The 21,472-nt window shown below is 38.3% G+C and overlaps 1 protein-coding gene across 2 annotated transcripts in view; it reads right to left on the bottom strand.

Annotated features, from left to right (window-relative positions):
• Positions 1-420: 420 nt before the first annotated feature.
• LOC101037197 (organic anion transporter 7) overlaps positions 421-21,472 on the bottom strand; it is a 33,431-nt gene continuing 12,379 nt past the window's right edge. For both annotated transcript variants that reach the window (XM_039471397.2, XM_003920484.4), the window contains exons 6-10: positions 20,686-20,801; positions 5,155-5,369; positions 2,724-2,832; positions 2,067-2,270; positions 421-1,150 (exon numbers count right to left, since the gene is read on the bottom strand). In XM_039471397.2, coding sequence (XP_039327331.1) covers positions 1,066-1,150; positions 2,067-2,270; positions 2,724-2,832; positions 5,155-5,369; positions 20,686-20,801 — 729 coding nt within the window. In that variant the 3' untranslated portion in view covers positions 421-1,065. The remainder of the gene's footprint in view (positions 1,151-2,066; positions 2,271-2,723; positions 2,833-5,154; positions 5,370-20,685; positions 20,802-21,472) is intronic.

Genomic DNA, 21,472 nt, shown 5'->3' with positions numbered 1-21,472 from the left:
ACCCTCAATCTGGGTGGGCACCATCTAATCAGCTGCCAGTGCAGCTAGAATAAAGCAGGCAGAAGAAGATGGATAGAGCAGACTTGCTGAGTCTTCCAGACTTCATCTTTCTCCCATGTTGGATGCTTCCTGCCCTCAAACATCTGACTTCAAGTTCTTCAGCTTTCGGATTCTTGGACTTGCACCAGTCATTTGTCAGGGGCTCTCTGGCTTTTGGCCACAGACTGAAGTCTGCACTTTTGGCTTCCCTGCTTTTAGGGTTTTGGGACTCAGACTAGCTTCCTGGCTCCTCAGCTTGCAGATGGGTTAGTGTGGGACTTCACCTTATGATTGTGTGAGTCAATTCTCTTAATAAACTCACCTTCATATACACATATATCCTATTATTTCTGTTCCTTTAGAGAACTCTAATACAGGATATAAAGTTGAATTGTTAGTCATTTATTTCCAATTAGTTGGTTAATGCTATTTATTCCATAATTTATTGTTTCCTCTAAGAATTTACAATACTTATTACACATTAAATGTTACACATACTAAAATCTGCTTTTGAATTTGTTTTGTAAATGCATCTGCTAACACTGTTATAAATATTACAACTTATGGTGAAGTTCTGTATGTGCTATCCCATTTACCTGACAGCCACATTTTCACTCCCTGGTCTTCCTTTTTCTGAACCATCTTGTCTACTATTAATTCCTAGATAAATTTAAACTTATTTTTCAAGTTTTTGTAAAAGTATCAGATTTTTCACTGGAATTATTCCCACCATTACTCTACCAAATAATTGAGGAATAATCATTGCATTTTATATTGTTTAATATTCCTATCCAGAAACATGCTAGGGACCTATAACTATATAAATATTCTATTATGATTTATTTTAAGGTGCTATGATTTTCTTTAATTTTTTTCTTATGGTTATTTGTAGGTAGCTTATACTGAGTTATTTAGTAACACAATTGTGAAGTGAATCTACTTATCCATTATATCTTGTTATTTATTTTCTAGATTTTGCTAGTGACTAGGAATAGTCTTGACTATTCCGTTCATCTGGCTCATTGATCAGCAGTCAGCTCCTAGAATTCCTTGAAACTGTATCACTTCCATGCTGGGATCCTCCTGCTTTGGTTCTCTGAAGTCTTTTTTCCTGGAACAAACACAATGAAACCGACAAAAATCACAAAAATGAAAAGATATGGACTAAATGCATAAGTCCTGCATTCTTTAGGGCATGCTGATTCTTTGGCCATTAGCTTTGGTAAAAGTCACGTCTCTGCCCCCAAGGGATTAAGTAAACTTTGTGAAGTAAAAGATGAAGCTCCCAAGCTAGGATCTGGGAAGGCAGCTTGGATAGCTTCTACTTGTCATCCTTGGATGCCTTGGTGCAAGCTTGTCCAGCCCATGGCCCACAGGTTGCATGTGGCCCAGGATGGCTTTGAATGTGGCCCAACACAAATTTGTAAGCTTTCTTAAAACATTGTAAGATTTTTTTTGTAATTTTTTTTTTTTTAGCTCATCAGCTATCATTAGTGTTAGTGTATTTTATGTGTGGCCCAAGACAATTCTCCTGATTCCACTGTAGCCCAGGGAAGCCAAAAGATTGGATACCCCAGCATTACAGAGTCTCCCACAAATTCTCCAGTGGTCTAGTAGTCATGCCTGTAAGCACTGGCAATCTCAGCTCACAGGTATCCACTAGCCTGAGGGTTCCAAGGGATGAAAATCTGGTGTTTGAATCTCTGCATATTTGTAAAATACCTTCAGGAGTGTGCGTATCACACTGGGGCAGGGAGGGAAAAGGAACCTAATTTGGGCTTCTTTACTTCGAAGCCTCCTAGACAAGCTGGACAGAGCTGGTCTGTGATCTGGAGAGCCTCGGGGGATGTCTGAGGTCACTATGGGAAGACATGAGGCTGTACCTAGACTTAAGGCACTGACTGCATGGGAACATTCCATATCTAAGCCTTTTGGGAGGACAGTGGCCCTAAATGGTGTTTTGCCTTCCTCAGCACAGACTTATATAGACACAGATCCTCTAAGGGGCAGCTGGGCTATTTACTCACCTATTTTTCACATCCTGGATGGTGTCAATCAGAGGCTTGTTCCTGGTTTCAGGAAGGAGGAGGACAAGAAAGCCAGAGATGAAGGGGAAGACTCCATAGATGATCCAGGGCAAGGGTGGAGAATATACACTTAGGATCATCGCGAGGGGAGCCAAGGCTCCTGCAATATTAGCAAAGTTTGCATTGATTGCCATCACTCTTGCCCTTTGAATGGAAACAGCAATACAACAATATCTGTTAGAAATCCACACAGGTAATTTGTGATTTATCGTTTTGCTCTGATTATAGGGGATCATTTAGACACACAGAGGTGATGAAATACTCCTGTGTGAAATTTTCACTTTTACTTGCTAGCAATTAGTTTTTCAGTTCACAAGTGCATTAGACACATTTTCATCATTTAGAAAATACTGTTCTCCTTAACACCAACCTGTAAGGTGGCTCAGGAGGTTATGTGGTACACTATAATACATTAAAGGACTTAACACAGTGGCAAAAAGTCAGCTTGAGATAAAGCTGGTCTATAATTATTTGTTTTTATGACTGTCACAATTAATTTTCTTAATTAACCGGTCTTAGATTTCTTCCCACAAAAAGTGTCAATTATCTGAGAAAGGTCCATTTTGAACCTGACAGGGCATACATAAGGCTTTGTACCTGATTATTGTGGGAATTACTTCATTTCCATGGGTATAAGCAACGGTACTGGCAAGAGAAGAAGCTCCTAAACCCAGAGTTGCCAAAACCTCACGCAACGTCTGCATTTCTGGAGAAAGGAAGAACGCAAGGGCGCAGGAAATCTGAGCTGGAGGAATCAGCATCCCCCAAAGTCGAAGTGAATAGGACTGTATTGGAGGTGTTTGCAAGGGTGAAATGTACTGTAGGGAAACTGCATAGAGGCAAAGAATGTGCGGCGGCTAATAGCTGAGAAATGTGATTTATCTTCACCTTGTGGCTTAAGTAGTGAATAAAAAGGATCTGAGTTATTACTTTACTTCTCACTATATATCAGAGATATGCCATAGCAAGAGAGGGGCGTGTAAGTTGAGCTGAATGTTTCTTCAGGGACTCCTCTTCCTACCTGGTAGAACATAGGACTGTCATGTGTGCAATATTTGGGAATGTAAGACTCATCTATGTTCTCCTGGCATTTATTTATTTATTTATTTATTTTGAGACGGAGTTTCGCTCTTGTTACCCGGGCTGGAGTGCAATGGCACGATCTAGGCTCACTGCAACCTCCGCCTCCCGGGTTCAAGCAATTCTCCTGCCTCAGCCTCCTGAGTAGCTGGGATTACAGGCATGCGCCACCATGACCAGCTAATGTTTTGTATTTTTAGTAGAGACGGGGTTTCACCATGTTGACCAGGATGGTCTCGATCTCTTGACCTCGTGATCCACCCGCCTCGGCCTCCCATAGTGCTGGGATTACAGGCGTGAGCCACCGCGCCGGCTCTCCTGGCCTTTAAAACCTAGGTACATACACAGCATTGACATGGGGCTAGGGTTGCAGAAGAGAGTGATTAAAGAACAGAAGTTCTTTTTTTAAAAATTATATTTTAAATTCTGAGGTACATGTGCAGAATGTGCAGGTTTGTTACATAGGTATACAAGTGCTATGGCGGTTTGCTGTGTCCATCCCCCCTTCATCTACATTAGGTATTTCTCCTAATGTTATCCCTCTCCTACCCTCTCACCCCCCGCTCTCCCTCCCCTACCCCCTCACCCCGCAACAGGCCCAGGTATGTGATACTTCTCTCCATGTGTATTCTCATTGTTCATCACCCAATTATGAGTGAGAACACATAGTGTTTTGTTTTCTGAAAAGAACAGGAGTTTTACATTAGAGGAGAAGCTAGAGAGAATTAACATTTGAAGGATTAGGAATAAAGACTTTGAGTAGAGGAAAAAAGTCATACTTTGGAAAGCACGGGAGGGAAGTTTCAGAGCTTGTTTCAATCCAATTAAAAAAAAAATCCTCCAACAGCCTCATGACATTGGAGTGGGTTCTGTTGCTTTGTGGCACACTTGTATTATTGCTGACATTCAGGAGGAAGAGCGAAGCACACCAATCTGGGATCCTGTTAAATATATTACTAAACTAAGAGTTAAGTGAAGACTGGTGGCCACCTGGGTTCTCTTATTTATCACATATGATCATGTAATTTCTTTCTTTCTTTTTGTTAGACAGAGTTTCACTCTTATTGTCCAGGATGAAGTGCAATGGTACTATCTTGGCTCTCTGCAACCTCTGCCCCATGGGTTCAAGCGATTCTCCTACCTCAGCCTCCCAAGTAGCTGGGATGATAGGCATGCACCACCACACCCAGCTAATTTTGTATTTTTAGTAGAGACAGGGTTTCTCCATGTTGGTCAGGCTGGTCTAGAACTCCTGACCTCAGGTGATCCGCCTGCCTTGGCCTTCCAAAGTGCTGGGATTACAAGCATGAGCCACCGTGCCCGGTCCCACATTTAATTTCTTAAAATAGCATCTACAAGAGGCTGTTAACTGACAATTTCCTCATTTCTACTGTATAGTTCTTTATATAAAGATGAACAAAATTTCTTTTGTTACCTTTAAGTCAAGACGACTCCCCTATACCAGAATTGCAGTTATAGTGACCTAATACAAGGCACACAAGTAGATACATGGGAATTAGGGAATACTTTGTCACTGCAGCTGTAGTAGTAAGAAACAGCCCAGACACAGGACGTAGCAGTATTGTGTTCTTACGTTGAGAAACAATGACAAGGCTTAGCACCTCAACACTCATTAAAATTTTGATTTGCCAAAGAGTGAGTAATTGATTACTGTTGTAGAGAAACTATCAAAAATAAATGGCTTCAGTGTCTTAGTATTTCTTGAATATGATGAAGACAGTCATATCTTAAAGCCAAGCTTTACTCATCTTTGACTTGTTTTCCAGCAACTTGTGGCAGAATCTGTCTTAAATTTCCAGATTGGTGTCAGGGAATCCTGAGAACCTGATTCTCCCTTTCCTTCTAGCTTCAGATAGGTATGATTAGTACCATCCCTGAGAAAAGAGGAAAAGGCATTTTCTTTCCTCCACCTGTGATCTTTTCTCACCTTGTGGCACAAAGATGATGGCCAGGGTGCAGACTGACAGTAGCGACAGGAGAAACATCTGGCTTACTCGACGGTTCATGTGCTTCAGTGCCCAAGGTGCAACACAATTGGCCAGGAGGATGACTACACCAAAGAGAGTCTGCAGCAGGAAAACGTCATTTCCCAGATGCTGGATGTGGAGACTAAGGCCATAAAAGGTGACGAAGTTTGCAAATCTGTGATGATTAAAAAGCGAAAGGCACATATTATAATCTGCAAAGCCTACATCCTACAAATGAGAATAATATAGCTATTGTTAAAGTATAAAGGCTAGGTCTATTTCTTGGAATACTTTCTTGTAACATGATTTAAAATAATCTTTTAAATGGTAGTGATAACATAATGGAACTTTTTTGTGAAGAAGTTATTAAGTCTATACAAGAGGCTAGCAGTTAGATTCTTAAAATATGTTCAGAAAGGGATACAGACTGCGTGTTATGATGCAGGATAATTACTGAAGACTTTTCAGAGGTACCTTTGGTAGCTTCTATTTGATAAAAATGAGACAAAACTATTATACTACCTACAAAGATGATGACTAAAGAAGAGAGTTCCATTTGAAAATGCTGCCATCTTCCTCTGCAAAAGCAAACAAGTCTCAAACTCATATTTCAACCACCGAGTCCTGTCTCTCGAAGCTCAAATAGATGTCAAAGAGAACCAGAGACCAAAGTGTGTTGATTTTTAAATGACCATAAAATGATGGTAAGATGATGATGGTCACAACTGTCATTAATTTTTTTGGAAGATGGTGTTTCATGGAGGATAAACTATGGGTCCTGGGGTTTATTTATTTATTATAACTAATTGATTTTATTAGTATTCTAAAACCAATTTACCAACATGACAGTAAAAACCACTGCAAGACATTTCACTATCCTGAGGGACATAAAATTAAAAGTAAAAATTTACAGGTATTAGTCAAACTCCCAGTGAAGACCTCAGAAGCTGAAATGTCCATTTACCACCCTTACAATCAGAAATGTCACGAAAGTATACAACTTATTGAGTGTCAGCTTGTATATTCACAGCATTTGCTGGGTAGATGGTCCTGTGTAGTAAATCCAGAATGGAACGAGGAAACCTATTTTTATATTCCTTATGTTTAATGGCACATAATCTCATGATGGTTTTATTAGCATAGGGAGGAGTCAATTTTTATTATGTATTCAGTATACATATTTATCTTATTAGAGGAAATTCTTAAAAATCTATTTTATCTCATCATTCAAGTTTAACTTCTTCATACCACAGGCAGGGCTCAGTTACCCTTGACACCATTTCTAGGTTTTACACCACTCCCAAATGGCTCAAGCCGGAAGCCAGAAGCCAGAAATAACTCAGAGCCATCTCTCCTGCCTAGCTGACAGGATTCCCTGCTTTCCTGTCGCTTCCTTTAAATGAACTATTCAGGCACTTGCCTGCAAACTTTAAGTGACCCACACCTGATTTCTTTATATAAACTGCTAGTTGCCACCTATTTCTTTATTGTTATTATTTCAATAGCTTTTGGGGAACAGGTAGTGTTTGGTTACATGGATAAGTTCTTTAGTGGTGATTTCTGAGATTTTGGTCTCTCTGCCAGATTCTTCATTTCTGTCTCATCTGACCCAGGGGCAGAGCACTGCTCCCCACCCTCCAACTCATTATTCCCTCCTTTCCCAGGATCTGTAAGTAGACGTCTTTGAACTTATTTCCTCTTGTGATGGTGTGTTGAATTTATGCTTTCTGTCTGAAAAACTAGGAGGTGTCTCAGGCTGGGTTTTCCCCAGGACTTCAGTGAGAACACAAGGTCAGGCTGTCAGTGCCAGAGCAATGGTCAGGCAGACATAAGCTGGACGTGGGTCAGATAAGAACTCCAAGGGCATCTGCTGGTATAACCAAGCTTCCTGTGTGAAGGATCCCCTGGTCATGGGTCAAACAACTAGGTATCATAAGGCCAACCACTGAAGTAAAAGTATTGTATAAACCGTAAACCCCTCCATACAGCTCCCATTCCTTTTCCCTTTCGGACAGGGTTTTTACCCACTCTAGTACTGAAATCCCAATTTAGGGGAGGGTACGCGAAACACTTATTTTTAAAATATTGTGATAAAAATGCATAACATGAGATTTACCTACTTAACACACTTTTAGGTATACAGTGCAGCATTACTAACTGTAAGCATAATATTGTGCAGGAGGTTTCCACGACATTTGCACCTTTCATAAGTGATACATTATGCCCCTAAGTGACACATTATGCCCCTAAGTGACAACTCCCTATTCTCCTCTGCCCCTTGTCCCAGACAACAATCATTCTACTTTCTCCTTCTGTGAGATGACTTTTTTAGATATCTCGTGTAAGTGAAATCAGGCAGTGTTTACTTTTCTGTGCTTGCCCAAGGTTCATATATGTTGGATATGACCTTGTTCTTTCTTTTTTGGGGCTAATATTCCATTGTATGTATACAGCATATTTTGCTTATTTATTCATGTGCAAATGAGTAGTTAAATTGCTTCCATATCTTGGCAATTGTGAATAATGCTGCAATGAACATATAGGAGTGCAAATATCTCTTCCAAATGCTGATTTTAACTCTTTTTTGAAGAACTGAGATCCCATAAGTGAGAATACTGAATCATATGGTAGTTCGAACCTCCATAGTGTTTTCATGGTAGGTGTAGCATTTTACATGGCCACCAACAGTATACAAGGGTTCCAATGTCTCCACATCCTTTGAATACTTATTATTTCTTGTTTATTTATTTATTTATTTTTTCAAATATATATTTTATTGCATTTTAGGTTTGGGGTACATGTGAAGAACATGCAAGATTGTTGCATAGGTACTTACATGGCAATGTGGTTTGCTGCCTTCCTCCCCATCACCTATATCTGGCATTTCTCCCCATGTTATACCCCTCCAACTCCTTACCTCCCACTGTCCCTCCTCTAGCCCCTCCAACAAGCCCCAGTGTGTGATGGTCCCCTCACTGTGTCCATGTGTTCTCATTGCTCAACACCCACCTATGAGTGAGAACATGCAGTGTTTGATTTTCTGCTCTTGTGTCAGTTTGCTGAGAATGATGGTTTCCAGGTTCATCCATGTCCCTACAAAGAACATGAACTCATCATTTTTTATGGCTGCATAGTATTCCATGGTGTATATGTGTCACATTTTCCCTGTCCAGTCCAACATTGGTGGGCATTTGGGTTGGTTCCAAGTCTTTGCTATCGTAAACAGTGCTGCAGTGAACATTTGTGTGCATGTGTCCTTGTAATAGAATGATTTATAATTCTTTGGATATATACCCAGTAATGGGATTGCTGGGTCAAATGGAATTTCTATTTCTAGGTCCTTGAGGAATTGCCACACTGTCTTCCACAATGGTTGAACTAATTTACACTCCCACCAACAGTGTAAAAATGTTCCTATTTCTCCACATCCTCTCCAGCATCTGTTGTCTCCAGATTTTTTAAAGATCACCATTTTAATTGTCATGAGATGGTATCTCAATGCAGTTTTGATTTGCATTTTTCTAATAATGAGCGATGATGAGCATTTTTTTTAATATGTTTGTTGGCCTCATGTATGTCTTCTTTTGTAAAGTGTCTGTTCATATCGTTTGCCCACTTTTGAATGGGCTTGTTTGGTTTTTCTTGTAAGTCTGTTTTAGTCCTTTGTAGATTCTTTATCAGATGGGTAGATTGCAAAATTTTTTCCCATTCTGTTGGCTGCCAATTCACTCTAATGATTGTTTCTTTTGCTGTGCAGAAGCTCTGGAGTTTATTTAGATTCCATTTGTCTATTTTGGCTTTTGTTGCCAATGCTTTCAGTGTTTTAGTCATGAAGTCCTTGCCTATACCTATGTTCTGAATGGTTTTGCCTTATGTTTTTTTCTAGGGTTTTTATGGTGTTAGGTCTTATGTTTAAGTCTTTAATGCATCTGAAGTTAATTTTAGTGTAATGTGTCAGGAAGGGGTCCAGTTTCTGCTTTCTGCACATGGCTAGCCAGTTTTCCCAATACCATGTATTAAACAGGGAATCCTTTTCCCATTGCTTGTTTTTGTCAGGGTTGTCAAAGATCAGATGGTTGTAGATGTGTGGCATTGCCTCTGAGGCCTCTGTTCTATTCCATTGGTCTATATCTCTGTTTTGGTACCAATATTATGCTGTTTTGATAACTGTAACCTTGTAGTATAATTTGAAGTCAGGTAGCGTGATGCCTCCAGCTTTGTTCTTTTTGCTTAGAATTAACTTGGCTATGCAGGCTCTCTTTTGGTTCCATATGAAGTTTAAGGTTTTTTTTGTGTGTTTTTTTTTTTTGAGTTCTGTGAAGAAGGTCATTGGTAGTTTGATGGGATAGCATTGAATCTATAAATTACTTTGGGCAGTATGGCCATTTTTACAATATTGATTCTTTCTAACCACGGGCATGGAATGTTTCTCCATCTGTTTGTGTCCTTTCTTATTTTCTTGAGCAGTGGTTTGTAGTTCTCCTTGAAGAGGTCCTTTACATTCCGATAGTCTTTCCTACCCAACTTTGTAGCTGAAGAAAAAGGGTGTATACTCTCAGGAGTTCTAGGGCCCCACCCACTGCTGGTTTCTCTCCACAGCTAATGCTCTCTGGAAAGTGCCACCCCAGGCAGGAGGCCAACCAGCACAAAAATAGAACATTAAACCACCAAAGCTAAGAAGCTTCATGGAGTAAGTTTCAACCCCTGCCACCTTAACCAGAACAGATGCTGGTATTCATGACTGAGAAGCCAATAGGCAGTTCATATCACAGGACTCTGTGCAGACAATCCCCAGTAACAGCCCAGAGGCTGGCAGACTTTCTGGGCGGCTAGACCCAAAGTGAGAGAAAAAAAATCACTGCCTCTCAGCTCTCAGGAAGCGACATCCCTAGGAAAAGGGAAAGAGTACTCCATCAAGGGAACACCATGGAACAAAATAATTTGAACAATGGCCTTTAGCCCTAGACCCTTCCTCTGACAGGGCCTACTCAAGTGAGAAGGAACCAGGAAAGCAACTCTGGTAATATGACCAAACAAGACTCTTATAAGCCCCACAAAATTACACTGGCTCACCAGCAATGGATCCAAAAGAAGAAGAAATTCCTGATTTACCTGAAAAAGAATGCAGGAGGTTAGTTATTAAGCTAATCAGGGAGGCAGCAGAGAAAGGCAAAGCCCAAGGCAGGGAAAAAAAAAAAAAAAAAAAAAGATACAAGAAGTGGAAGGAGAAATATTCAAGGAAATAAATAGCATAAAGAAAAGGCAATGAAACTTCAGGAAACATTGGACACACTTACAGAAATGCAAAATGCTCCAGAAAGTCTCAGCAATAGAATTGAACTAGTAGAAGAAAGAAAGTCAGCGCTCTAAAGCAAGGTCTTCAAATTAACACAATCTAACAAAGACAAAAAACAAACAAAAATACAAGAAAATATGAATAAAGCTTCCAAGAAGTCTGGGATTACGTTAAATGACCAAACCTAAGAATAATTGGTGTTCCTGGGTAAGAAGAGAAATCTAAAAGTTTGGAAAACATATTTGGGGGAATAGTCAAGGAAAACTTCCCTGGTCTTGCTAAAGAACTAGACATGCAAATACAAGAAGCACAGAGAACACCTGGGAAATTCATCTAAAAAAGATCATCACTTGGAGAGAGATCCAAGATGGCTGATCACTAACAGCTCGGGATTGTAGCTCCCACTGAAAGTGCAAAGAATGAGAGGACGCCACACCTTCACATGAATTCTTGTTGCTCACGCACCAGGAGATTCCCAGCGGAGGAGCCCCACGGGTCGCCAGCGCGACTCTTGTGACTGGCGAGGCGGTTTTGCCGGCGCCTTGGAGCGACGGTTCTTGGTGCAGAGTCGGAAAAGCACCATTAATCTTAACGCCGCTGATTTGGTCGGTGCAGTGGGTTGCTCAGATTTCGGCGCTGAGAATCAATAAGTTGGACGTCCACTCAGAAACCTAATTACAAAGACGGTGAATTCAAAGACCACAGATGGATAAATTTATAACGAAGGGAGGAAAACGGCCAAAAAAGGCTGAGAATGCCCAAGATCAGAATGCCTCTCCCTCAGCGGGGGATCACAGTTCCTCATCAGCAACGGAACAAGGCTTGATGGAGAACGAGTGTGTTCCAATTACAGAAGCAGGCTTCAAAATGTGGATAATGAGAAACTTCTGTGAATTAAAAGAACTTGTTTTAACCCAATCTAAAGCAACTAAGAACTTTGAAAAAAGATTTGACGAAATGTTAACAAGAATACACAATTTAGAGAGGAATATAAGTGAATTGATGGAGCTGAAAAACACAATAGGAGAACTTCGTGAAGTATGCACAAGTTTTAACAGCCGAATTGATCAAGCAGAAGAAAGGATATCAGAGGTCGAAGACCAACTCAATGAAATAAAACAAGAAGACAAGATTAGAGAAAAAAGGATACAAAGGAACGAGCAAAGTCTCCAAGAAATATGGGACTATGTGAAAAGACCTAATCTACGCTTGATAGGTGTACCTGAATGTGACGAAGAGAATGAATCCAAGCTGGAAAATACGCTTCAGGACATTATTCAGGAAAATTTTCCCAGCCTAGTAAGGCAGGATAATATTCAACTCCAGGTAATACAGAGAACACCACAGAGATATTCCTCAAGAAGAGCAACTCCAAGGCACATAATCGTCAGATTCACCAGGGTTGAAATGAAGGAGAAAATACTAAGGGCAGCCAGAGAGAAAGGTCAGGTTACCCACAAAGGGAAGCCTATCAGACTTACAGCAGATCTCTCAGCAGAAACCCTACAAGCCAGAAGAGAGTGGGGGCCAATATTCAACATCCTTAAAGAAAAGAACTTTCAACCCAGAATTTCACATCCAGCCAAACTAAGCTTCACAAATGAAGGAAAAATAAAGTTTTTTGTGAATAAGCAAGCACTCAGAGATTTCATCACCACCAGGCCTGCTTTACAAGAGCTTCTGAAAGAACCACTACACATATGAAAGGAACAAACAGTATCAGCCTTTCTAAAAAAATTATCAAAAAGAGCATCAATATAATGAAGAATTTACATCAACTAATGGACAAAATAGCCAGCTAATGGCAGTATTAAACTCACATATATTATTATTAATTCTAAATTTAAATTGACTAAATCCCCCAATCCAAAGACAGGCAATTTGAATAAAAAACTAAAACCCATCAGTATGCTGCATCCAGATCCATCTCACATTCGAGGATACACAAAGACTCCAAACAAGGGATGGAGAAAGATTTACCAACCAAACAGAGAGCTAAAATAAATAAATAAAAAGCAGAAGTTACAATTAAGCAACAAAGATCAAAAGAAGCAAAGAAGGACATTATATAATGATAAAAGGATCAATGCAACAACAAGAAGAGCTAAAGATCCTAAATATATACGCACCCAATACAGGAATACGCAGACATACAAGACTTATAAAGAGACTTAGACTCCCACATAATAATAGTGGGAGACTTCAACATTAATATTAGACAGATCAATGAGACAGAAAATTAACAACGATATTCAGGACTTGAACTCAGATCTGGAACAAGTAAATGTAATTAACATTTATAGAACTCTGCACTTTAAATATACAAAATATACACTCTTATCAGTACCACATCATATCAACTTAGAAGTTTAAAAGAAATCTTGGTTGGCTCCTTGTTTGCTATTCTCTTCCCTCATTTTCTTTCATGTCTTCATTATTAAGGACAATTATAGGCATACCCATATTTAGACTGCATTCTAGCCCGGGCAATAAAGCAACACCCCCATCCTCTCTCCCTCTTCCTCTTTCTCTTTCTTCCTCTTCTTTATAAAAAAAAAAAAAAAAAAAAAAAGATCATCACTTAAGCACATTGTCATTAGGTTATCTAAAGTTAAGATGAAGGAAAGAAGCTTAAGAGGTGTGAGACAAAAGCACCAGGTAACCTATAAGAGAAAACCTATCAGATTAACAGCAGATTTCTCAGCAGAAACTCTACAAGCTAGGAGGGATTGGGGTCCTATTTTCAGCCTCCTCAAACAAAACAATTATCAGCCAAGAATTTTGTATCTGGTGAAACTAAGCAACACATATGAAGGAAAGATACGGTCTTTTTCAGATAAACAAATGCTGAGAGAATTCGCCATTACTAAGCCACCCCTACAAAAACTCGTAAAAGAAGCTCCAAATCTTGAAACAAATCCTGGAAATACATCAAAACACATGTAAAAATCCACCCCTTTTCATAGTAAGGACAGTTAATATATAAGGTAATCTATTTTCTTTTTTATCTAAATCCTGGAGTACAACCTGTGCAAACTTAATTTCCTGTTTGGCAGAGTTCTTCCCATCAGACTCACAGAGTTCAAGGCGCATTGAAGATATGCTTTCAGGGGCTTGCACTAAATGCCCACATCAAAAAGCTAGAAGATCTCAAATCAACATCCTAACATCACAACTAAAAGAACTAGAGAACCAAGAGCAAACAAACTCCAAAGCTAGTAGAAGACAAGAAATAACCAACATCAGAGTGGAACTAAGGGAAACAGAGACAGATATACAAAAAAAAACCCTTTAAAAATCAGTGAATCCAGGACTAGATTTTTGAAAAATTTAATAAAATAAGTAGACTGCTAGCTAGACTAATAAAGAAGAAAAGAGAGAGGAATCAAATAGACCCAATAAAAAATGATGAAGGGGATATCACCACTGGCCCCACAAAAATACAAACAACCATCAGAGAATACAGATAATACTATAAACATCTATGTGCAAATAAACTAGAATATATAGAGGAAATGGATAAATTCCTGGACACATACATCCTCCCAAGACTGAACCATGAAGAAGTTGAATCCCTGAATAGACCAATAGCAAGTTCTATATTGAAGCAGTAGTTAATAGCCTAACAACCAAAAAAAAAAAAAAAAAAAAAAAAAAAAAAAAAAAAAAAAAAAAGGCCAGGTCCAGGTGTATTTACAGCTGAATTCTACCAGAGGTGCAAAGAGGAGCTAGTACCATTTCTTCTGAAACTATTCCAATCAATTGAAAAGGAAGGAGTCCTCCCTAATTCATTGCATGAGGCCAGTATCACCCTAACCTGGTAGGGATAAAAACATAGCAGGAATACAACAATAAAAGAAAACTTCAGGCCAATATCCCTGATAAACATCAATGCAAAAATCCTCAAAAAAACAGTGGCAAACTGAATCCAGCAGCACACAAAAAACCTTATCAGCCACGATGAAGTCAGCTTCATCCCCGGGATGCAAAGCTGGTTCAATATAAGCAAATCAATTTATCACACAAACATAACTAAAGACAGAAGCCACATGATTATTTCAATAGACATAGAAAAGGGCTTCAATAAAAGTCAATATTCCTTCATGTTAAAAACTCTTAATAAACTACGTATTGAAGGAACATACCTCAATATAATAAAAGCCATTTATGACAAACCCACAGACAATATTATTAAGCTGGAAGCCATTTTTCCTGAAAACTGGCACAGAACAAGAATGCCCTCTCTCACCTGTCTTATTCAACATAATATTGGAAGTTCTGGCGAGGGAAATCAGACAAGAAAGAGAAATAAAGAGTATTAAAATCAGAAGAGAAGATGTCAAATTGTCTTTGCATGATGACATGATCCTATATCTAGAAAACCCCATCGACTCATCCCAAAAATTTCTTAAGCTGATAAGCAACTTCAGCAAAGTCTCAGGATACAAAACCAATGTGCAGAAATCACAAGCATTTCTATACATTGACAACAGACAAGCAGAGAGCCAAATCATGAATAAACTCCCATTCACAATTGCTACAAAGAGAATAAAATACCTAGGAATACAACTAACAAGGAAAGTGAAGAACCTCTTCAAGGAGAACTAAAAGCCACTGATCAAGGAAATCAGAAAGAACACAAGTAGATGGAAAAACATTCCATGCTCATGGATAGGAAGAATCAATACTGTGAAAATGGCTATACTGCCCCAAACAATTTATAGATTCAATACTATTCCCATTAAACTACCATTGACATTCTTCACAGAATTAGAAAAATCTATTTTAAAATTCATATAGAACCAAAAAAAGCCCATATAGCCGGGAAAATCCTAAATCTAGGCAATACTATTCAGGACACAGGCATGAGCAAAGATTCCATGATGAAATCTCCAAAAGCAATTGCAGCAAAAGCAAAAATTGGCAATGGGATCTAATTAAACTAAACAGCTTCTGCACAGCAAAAGAAACTGTCATCAGAGTGAACATCCAAGCTACAGAGTGAGAGAAAAATTTTGCAACCTATCCATCTGACGAAGGTCTAATATCCAGTCTACAAGGAACTTAAACAAATTTACAAGAAAAAAACAACCCTGTTAAAAAGTGGGCAAAGGACATGGACAGACACTTCTCAAAAGAATACACTCATGTAGCTAACAAACATATGAAAAAAAGCTCAACGTCACTGATCAGTAGAGAAATGCAAATCAAAACTGCAATAAGATACCATATTACACCAGCCAGAATGGTAGATATTAAAAAGTCAAGAAATGACATGCTGGCGAGGTTGAGAAGAAATAGGAATGCTTTTGCACTGTCAGTGGAAACGTAAATAAGTTCAACCATAGTGAAAGATGATGTGGCAATTTCTCAAAGATCTAGAACTGGAAATACTATTCGACCCAGCAATTCTGTTACTGGGTATATACACAAAGGAATATAAATCATTCTATTACAAAGATACTTGAACATATATGTTTGTTGCAGTACTATTCATAACAGCAAAGACATGGAATCAACCTAAATGCCCATCAATGATAGAATGGAAAAAGAAAATGTGATACTGTATGTTCATTGCAGCACTGTTTACAATAGCAGAGACTTGGAACCAGCCCAAATGCCTATCAATGATAGACTGGATAAAAAAAAGTGTGGCACATATATGCCATGGAATACTATGCAGACATAAAAAAGGATAAGTTCATGTTCTTTGCAGGGACATGGATGAATCTGGAAACCATCATTCTCAGCAAAGTAACACAAGAACAGAAAACCAAACACCGCATGTTCTCACTCATAGTGGGTGTTGAACAATGAGAACACATGGACACAGGGAGGGAACGTCACACACTGGGGTCTGTTGGGAATTGGGGGCTAGGGGAGAGATAGTGGGAATGGGGAGACTGGGGACGGATAAAATTAGGAAACATAATGTAGGTGACAGGGGATGGATGCAGCAAACCACCATGGCATGTGTATACCTATGTAACAATCCTGCAAGATCTGCACATGTACCCCAGAACTTAAAGTAAAATAGATAGATAAATAAATAAATAAATAAATAAAATAAAATATGATACACACACACCATGGAATATTATGCAGCTGTAAAAAAGAACAAGATCATGTCCTTTGCAGGGACATGGAGGAATCTGGAAGCCATTATCCTCAGCAAACTAATGCAGGAACAGAAAACCAAACACCACATGTTCTCACTCACAAGTGGGAGTTGAACAAAGACAACACATAGACACAGGGAAAGAAACAACACGCACTGGGACCTGTTGGGGGTTGGGTGCAGGATTAGAGAACATTAGGAAAAATAGTTAATGCATGCTGGGCTTAATACCTAGGTGATGGGTTGATAGGTGCAGCAAATCACCATGGCACACATTTACCTTTGTAACAAACTTGTACATCCTGCACATGTACCCTAGAACCTAAAATTAAAATAAAAAAACAACAAAAAAATCCCTCTGCATAGCAAAAGAAGCAATCAACAAAGTGAAGAAACAACCCACAGTATGGGAGAATATATTTGCAAACTATCCATCTGACAGGGGATAAAGGAATAAATAATCACACACACACACACACACACACACACACACACACACACATTATATCTATCTATCTATCTGTCTGTCTGTCTATCTACCTATCTTAGGAGCTCAAAGAACTCTATAGGAAAAAATCTAATAACCCGATGAAATATGGGCAATAGACCTGAATAGACATTTCTCAAAGGAAGACATAAAAATGGCAAATGGATATATGAAAAAGTGCTTAACATCAGGAAATGCAAATTCAAAGTGCAGTGAGATTATCATTCCAATGTAAGTAAAATGGCTTTTTTTGTAAACAGGTAATAGAGGTATCATATGATACAGCTACCTGACTGCTGGGTCTATAACCTAAAGAAAATCAGTATATCAAAGAGATAGCTCTACTTCCATATTTATTGCAATACTATTTACAATTGCCATAATTTTTATTGTCACCTAAATTTTTTATCAATAAATGAATGGATAAAGAAAATGTGGTACATATTCACAATGAAACACTATTCAGCCATAAAAAGCAATGAGATCCTTTCACTGGCAACAACATGGATGGACTGGAGGTCACTATGTTAATAAAATAAGCCAGGCATAGAAAGACAAACTTCACATATTCTCACACACTGGTAGGATCTAATAATTACTCATGTAGACAGAAAGTAAAGGATGGTTAATGGATACAAAAAATAGATAGAATAAATAAGATCTAGTATTTGATAGCACAACTATAGACAAGATTGTCTATAGTCAATAATAATTATTTGTATAGGTTGAAAGAACTAAAAGAGTATAACTGGATTGTTTGTAACACAAAGAATAAATATTTGAGTAGACAGCCCATTTTTCCTGATGTGATTATTATGCTCTGTATTCCTGTATCAAAGTATCTCATGTACTCCATAAATATATACACCTGCTATGGATCAAAAAAATAATAATAATAATAACAGAACTTTACAAACCAAAAGAAAGACATAAATATCCAGATACAAGAAAGTCAAAGAATACCAAGAATATTCAACCTAAATGAGTTATTCCAAAGCACATAATCAAGTCTCAAAGGTCAAGGACAAAGAAAACATACTAATAGCAGGCAGCAAAAAGAAGCAAATCACATGTAAAGGAGCTCTGATATGTCTGGCAGCAGACATCTAGGATGCGTCTTGACAGGCATAGAGAGAGTGAGATAACACATTCAAAGTGCTGAGGGAAAAAAATACCTTTTCATAAAGAATACCAGTATCCAGGAAAGTTATATTTTAAACATGAAGGAGAAATAAAGACTTGCCCAGACAAAGAAAAGCTGAGGGATGTTATAAACATTAGACTTGTTGTACATGAAATGCTAAAAGGAGTCTTTTGGTCTGAAAGAAAGAATGCGAATGTGTCACTAAAAATTATCTGAATGTATAAAGAGACTGGTAAAAGTGGTACACAGTCAAACTCAGAATGCCCTTATACTGTAATTGTGGTATGTAAATGACTAGTATCTATAGTAAGAAGACTAAAAAAAAAATCGATCAAAAACATTAGCTACAACAATTTGTTGAGAAAGACAGTATACAAATATCTAGAGACAACAAAAAGTCAAAAAGTAGGAGGGATAGAGTTAAATTGTAGTTTTAAACTTTTTGCTTGTTCTGTTTTTTCATTTGTAATCACAGTTAAGTTGTCATTATTCTAACATAACTGGATATGAAATTCTTTGGGTTCATCTTATTTGGGATATATTGGGCTTCATGAGTCTGGATTTCTATTTTTCTTCCTCATATTTGTTGAATTTTCAGCCTTTTTTTTTTCACTATCTTTCTCCCTTCCTTCCTCCTTTCCTTCCTTCTTTCCTTCCTTCCTTCCTTCCTCTCTCTCTTTCTTTCCTTCTTTCCTCTCTCTCTCTTTCTCTCTCTCTTTCTTTTTTGTTCCTTTTGGGACCTCAAAATGCATGTACGTCTTTGCTTCATGGTGTCTGATGAGGCCCTCAGAATTTCTTCATGTCTTTTTCTGTGTTTTTCTTGCCCCTGTTGGCAGATTATATCCAATGACTTGTTTTTGAATTTGCTGATTTGTTCTTCTACTGGAAAAGTAGAGAGTTGAACACTTCCAGTGAACTTTTCAGCACAGTCATTGTCTTCATCTACTCTCTGATTTATTTTGGTCATTTGAAATATTTGAAATATTTATTTGTTGAATTTCTCACTTTGTTCATCCATTTTTATCTTGACTTATGTGTGCATTGTTATGGTAGTTATTTCTAATTTGTTATCACGTTATTCATATACCTCTCCTTACGGTCAGTTTCTAGAGATTTTTTTTTTGTTCCCTTTTGAGTCATGTTTCTCTGTTTCTTCATGTTCCTTGTAGCTTTGTATTTGTGTATGCATATTTGAAGAAATAGCCACCTCTGGGGGCCTGTCAAACCTTCTCTGTAAAGTGTCTTATCTGTATTTATGTGTGTATATTTTTAATTAGAGAGATTTACTGGTTTCTGTTTTAAAATATGTTGTAATCTCTGGCTCCCTGTGGTGTCTGTTTGCTCTACTATGAGTTCTTTGATGCAGAAGGATGACACTAAGATTTTTTTAAAATTATGTTTTGTTCCAAAGACATCTAGAGTGTCTGAAGTCCCATTGACATCCTGGGTGGGCAAGACAAAAGCAAATTTCTTGGGCATCTCCCTGAAAAATTAGAATGTTGGACACACATTGCACTCCCTTCCCTCCCTCCTAAGGGAGATATCTAAAATTGTCCATCTTATTTTTTACTGCACTGAGCTGTACCAGTCACATTTTTTCTTTGTACTCACCTTTTATTCAGTGACTCAAATATCCAAATATGCCAGTTCCATATGTGCTTTGAGTGAGGTGAGACAAATACCACTTCCTCATACAGTCTGTCAAAAGGCCCAGATATGTGTGGATGTTCCACTCCTTTCTTTTCTGTGAGGGAGCAGTCATAGGCCAGGGTATTCTCTCTTGGCACTGAGTTGAACCCTAACTTTGGAAAGGGGTTGTCATGGGTAAGGTGAAATTACTCTTTTTACCCATTTCAGTGCAACTGTTCTTGGTTTTCTGCTCATCTATGATTTTACAACATCTTACCTCTATTTTGGAAATCTCATAGGGGTGTTTGGATACAATCATTGTTAAATCAATGTTTCTGTGGGGGATTAACAGGTAGGACTTCCTATTTATGATTTTTTCTGTGTTTGTGATCATGACCTAGTGCTTTAGAGGTTTTTATGCACCTTGATCTAAATTACCTATCAAAATATGGAAACACTCATTGAGTTATATATATTTGTGTACAAAATTCTTTTTGTAATTTACCTCATTAAAAATGGAAACAAACACATTAAGAAACTTCAAGCCAAAGCGTATACTATAATTGAAGTTCTCAGGATCAGTCTCCAGTGATGAGCCTGATAGGGTGTTGTGATAGACAAAAAACAATTGTATCATTAATTCCGTGTCAGTCTGTTCAGAACTCCTTTACTGCATTCAAACATAGCAATTATCTTTATGGCTTTCTCATCTTTTATGTGCAAATGTGTTTCCTTAACATGCTGTACTACTTGAAATGAGAACGCAACTCATGTCTCCAATATTTTAACTTTCCCTCAAACACTGCATGAAGCTTACCTTGTAAAGGACAGGAGGAAGATCATTTTACGTACGTTAGGCATGTGGAGCAATTCACACAGAGAAGGTTTTTTTTGTGCTGCCTCCAGTTCTTCCTTCATGGTGGATTTCAAAATCTTCAACAACAGCAGAAACAATAAACTGGACAGTTGTCACAAAATAGTAGGCACTGTAGGGGCACTGGTCAACCCACAAATGAGAAATAACATGACTTTTTGTCTGTTTGAAAATATAAATCTTAAAATGCAACGATATATGTAAAAATGAGATGTAAGTTGAATTAGGAAGTTAAAGCAGCCTCCAGGAAATCATGTACCAAGGATATTTCAGATGAGACATCCAAGTGGCTGCAGAGCATTGAAAAGGATATGTATGTTAGAGATTCAGACCATGATGGAGACCAAATAAAGATTACACTTTAAATGAAGGCCAAATTGGATTATAGCCGAAAGCTCCATTTGGACCATATGGCACCCAAAGATGTGAACATTGGTTCTCTGCTCACTGCCCTTGGTCAAAAACAGCTTGCCTCAGAAAGGAGAAAAATTTCTTGAGAGAACTCATTTTGGTTCTCAGCTCAGAAATACTGACGGTTGGGGAAGGAGAGGCTGCTTTCTCCCTAATCTCATACTTCCATGAGGAATAACCTTCAAAAGAGACAATCCTGGCCCTTCTGTACGTACCATCAGCTACCCATAAAGAACTGAGTCATTTGATTGGTGAGTGTGGGAGAATGCACATTAGAAGGAGATCACATTCAGGTCTGCTTTCTGGGCTACACACTATA

Source organism: Saimiri boliviensis, chromosome 6 (assembly GCF_048565385.1).
Source record: "Saimiri boliviensis isolate mSaiBol1 chromosome 6, mSaiBol1.pri, whole genome shotgun sequence".
NCBI classification, from domain to species: Eukaryota; Metazoa; Chordata; class Mammalia; order Primates; family Cebidae; genus Saimiri; species Saimiri boliviensis.
Note: the sequence above shows the minus strand (reverse complement) of the source record. Positions and strands in the feature narration are given on the sequence as shown.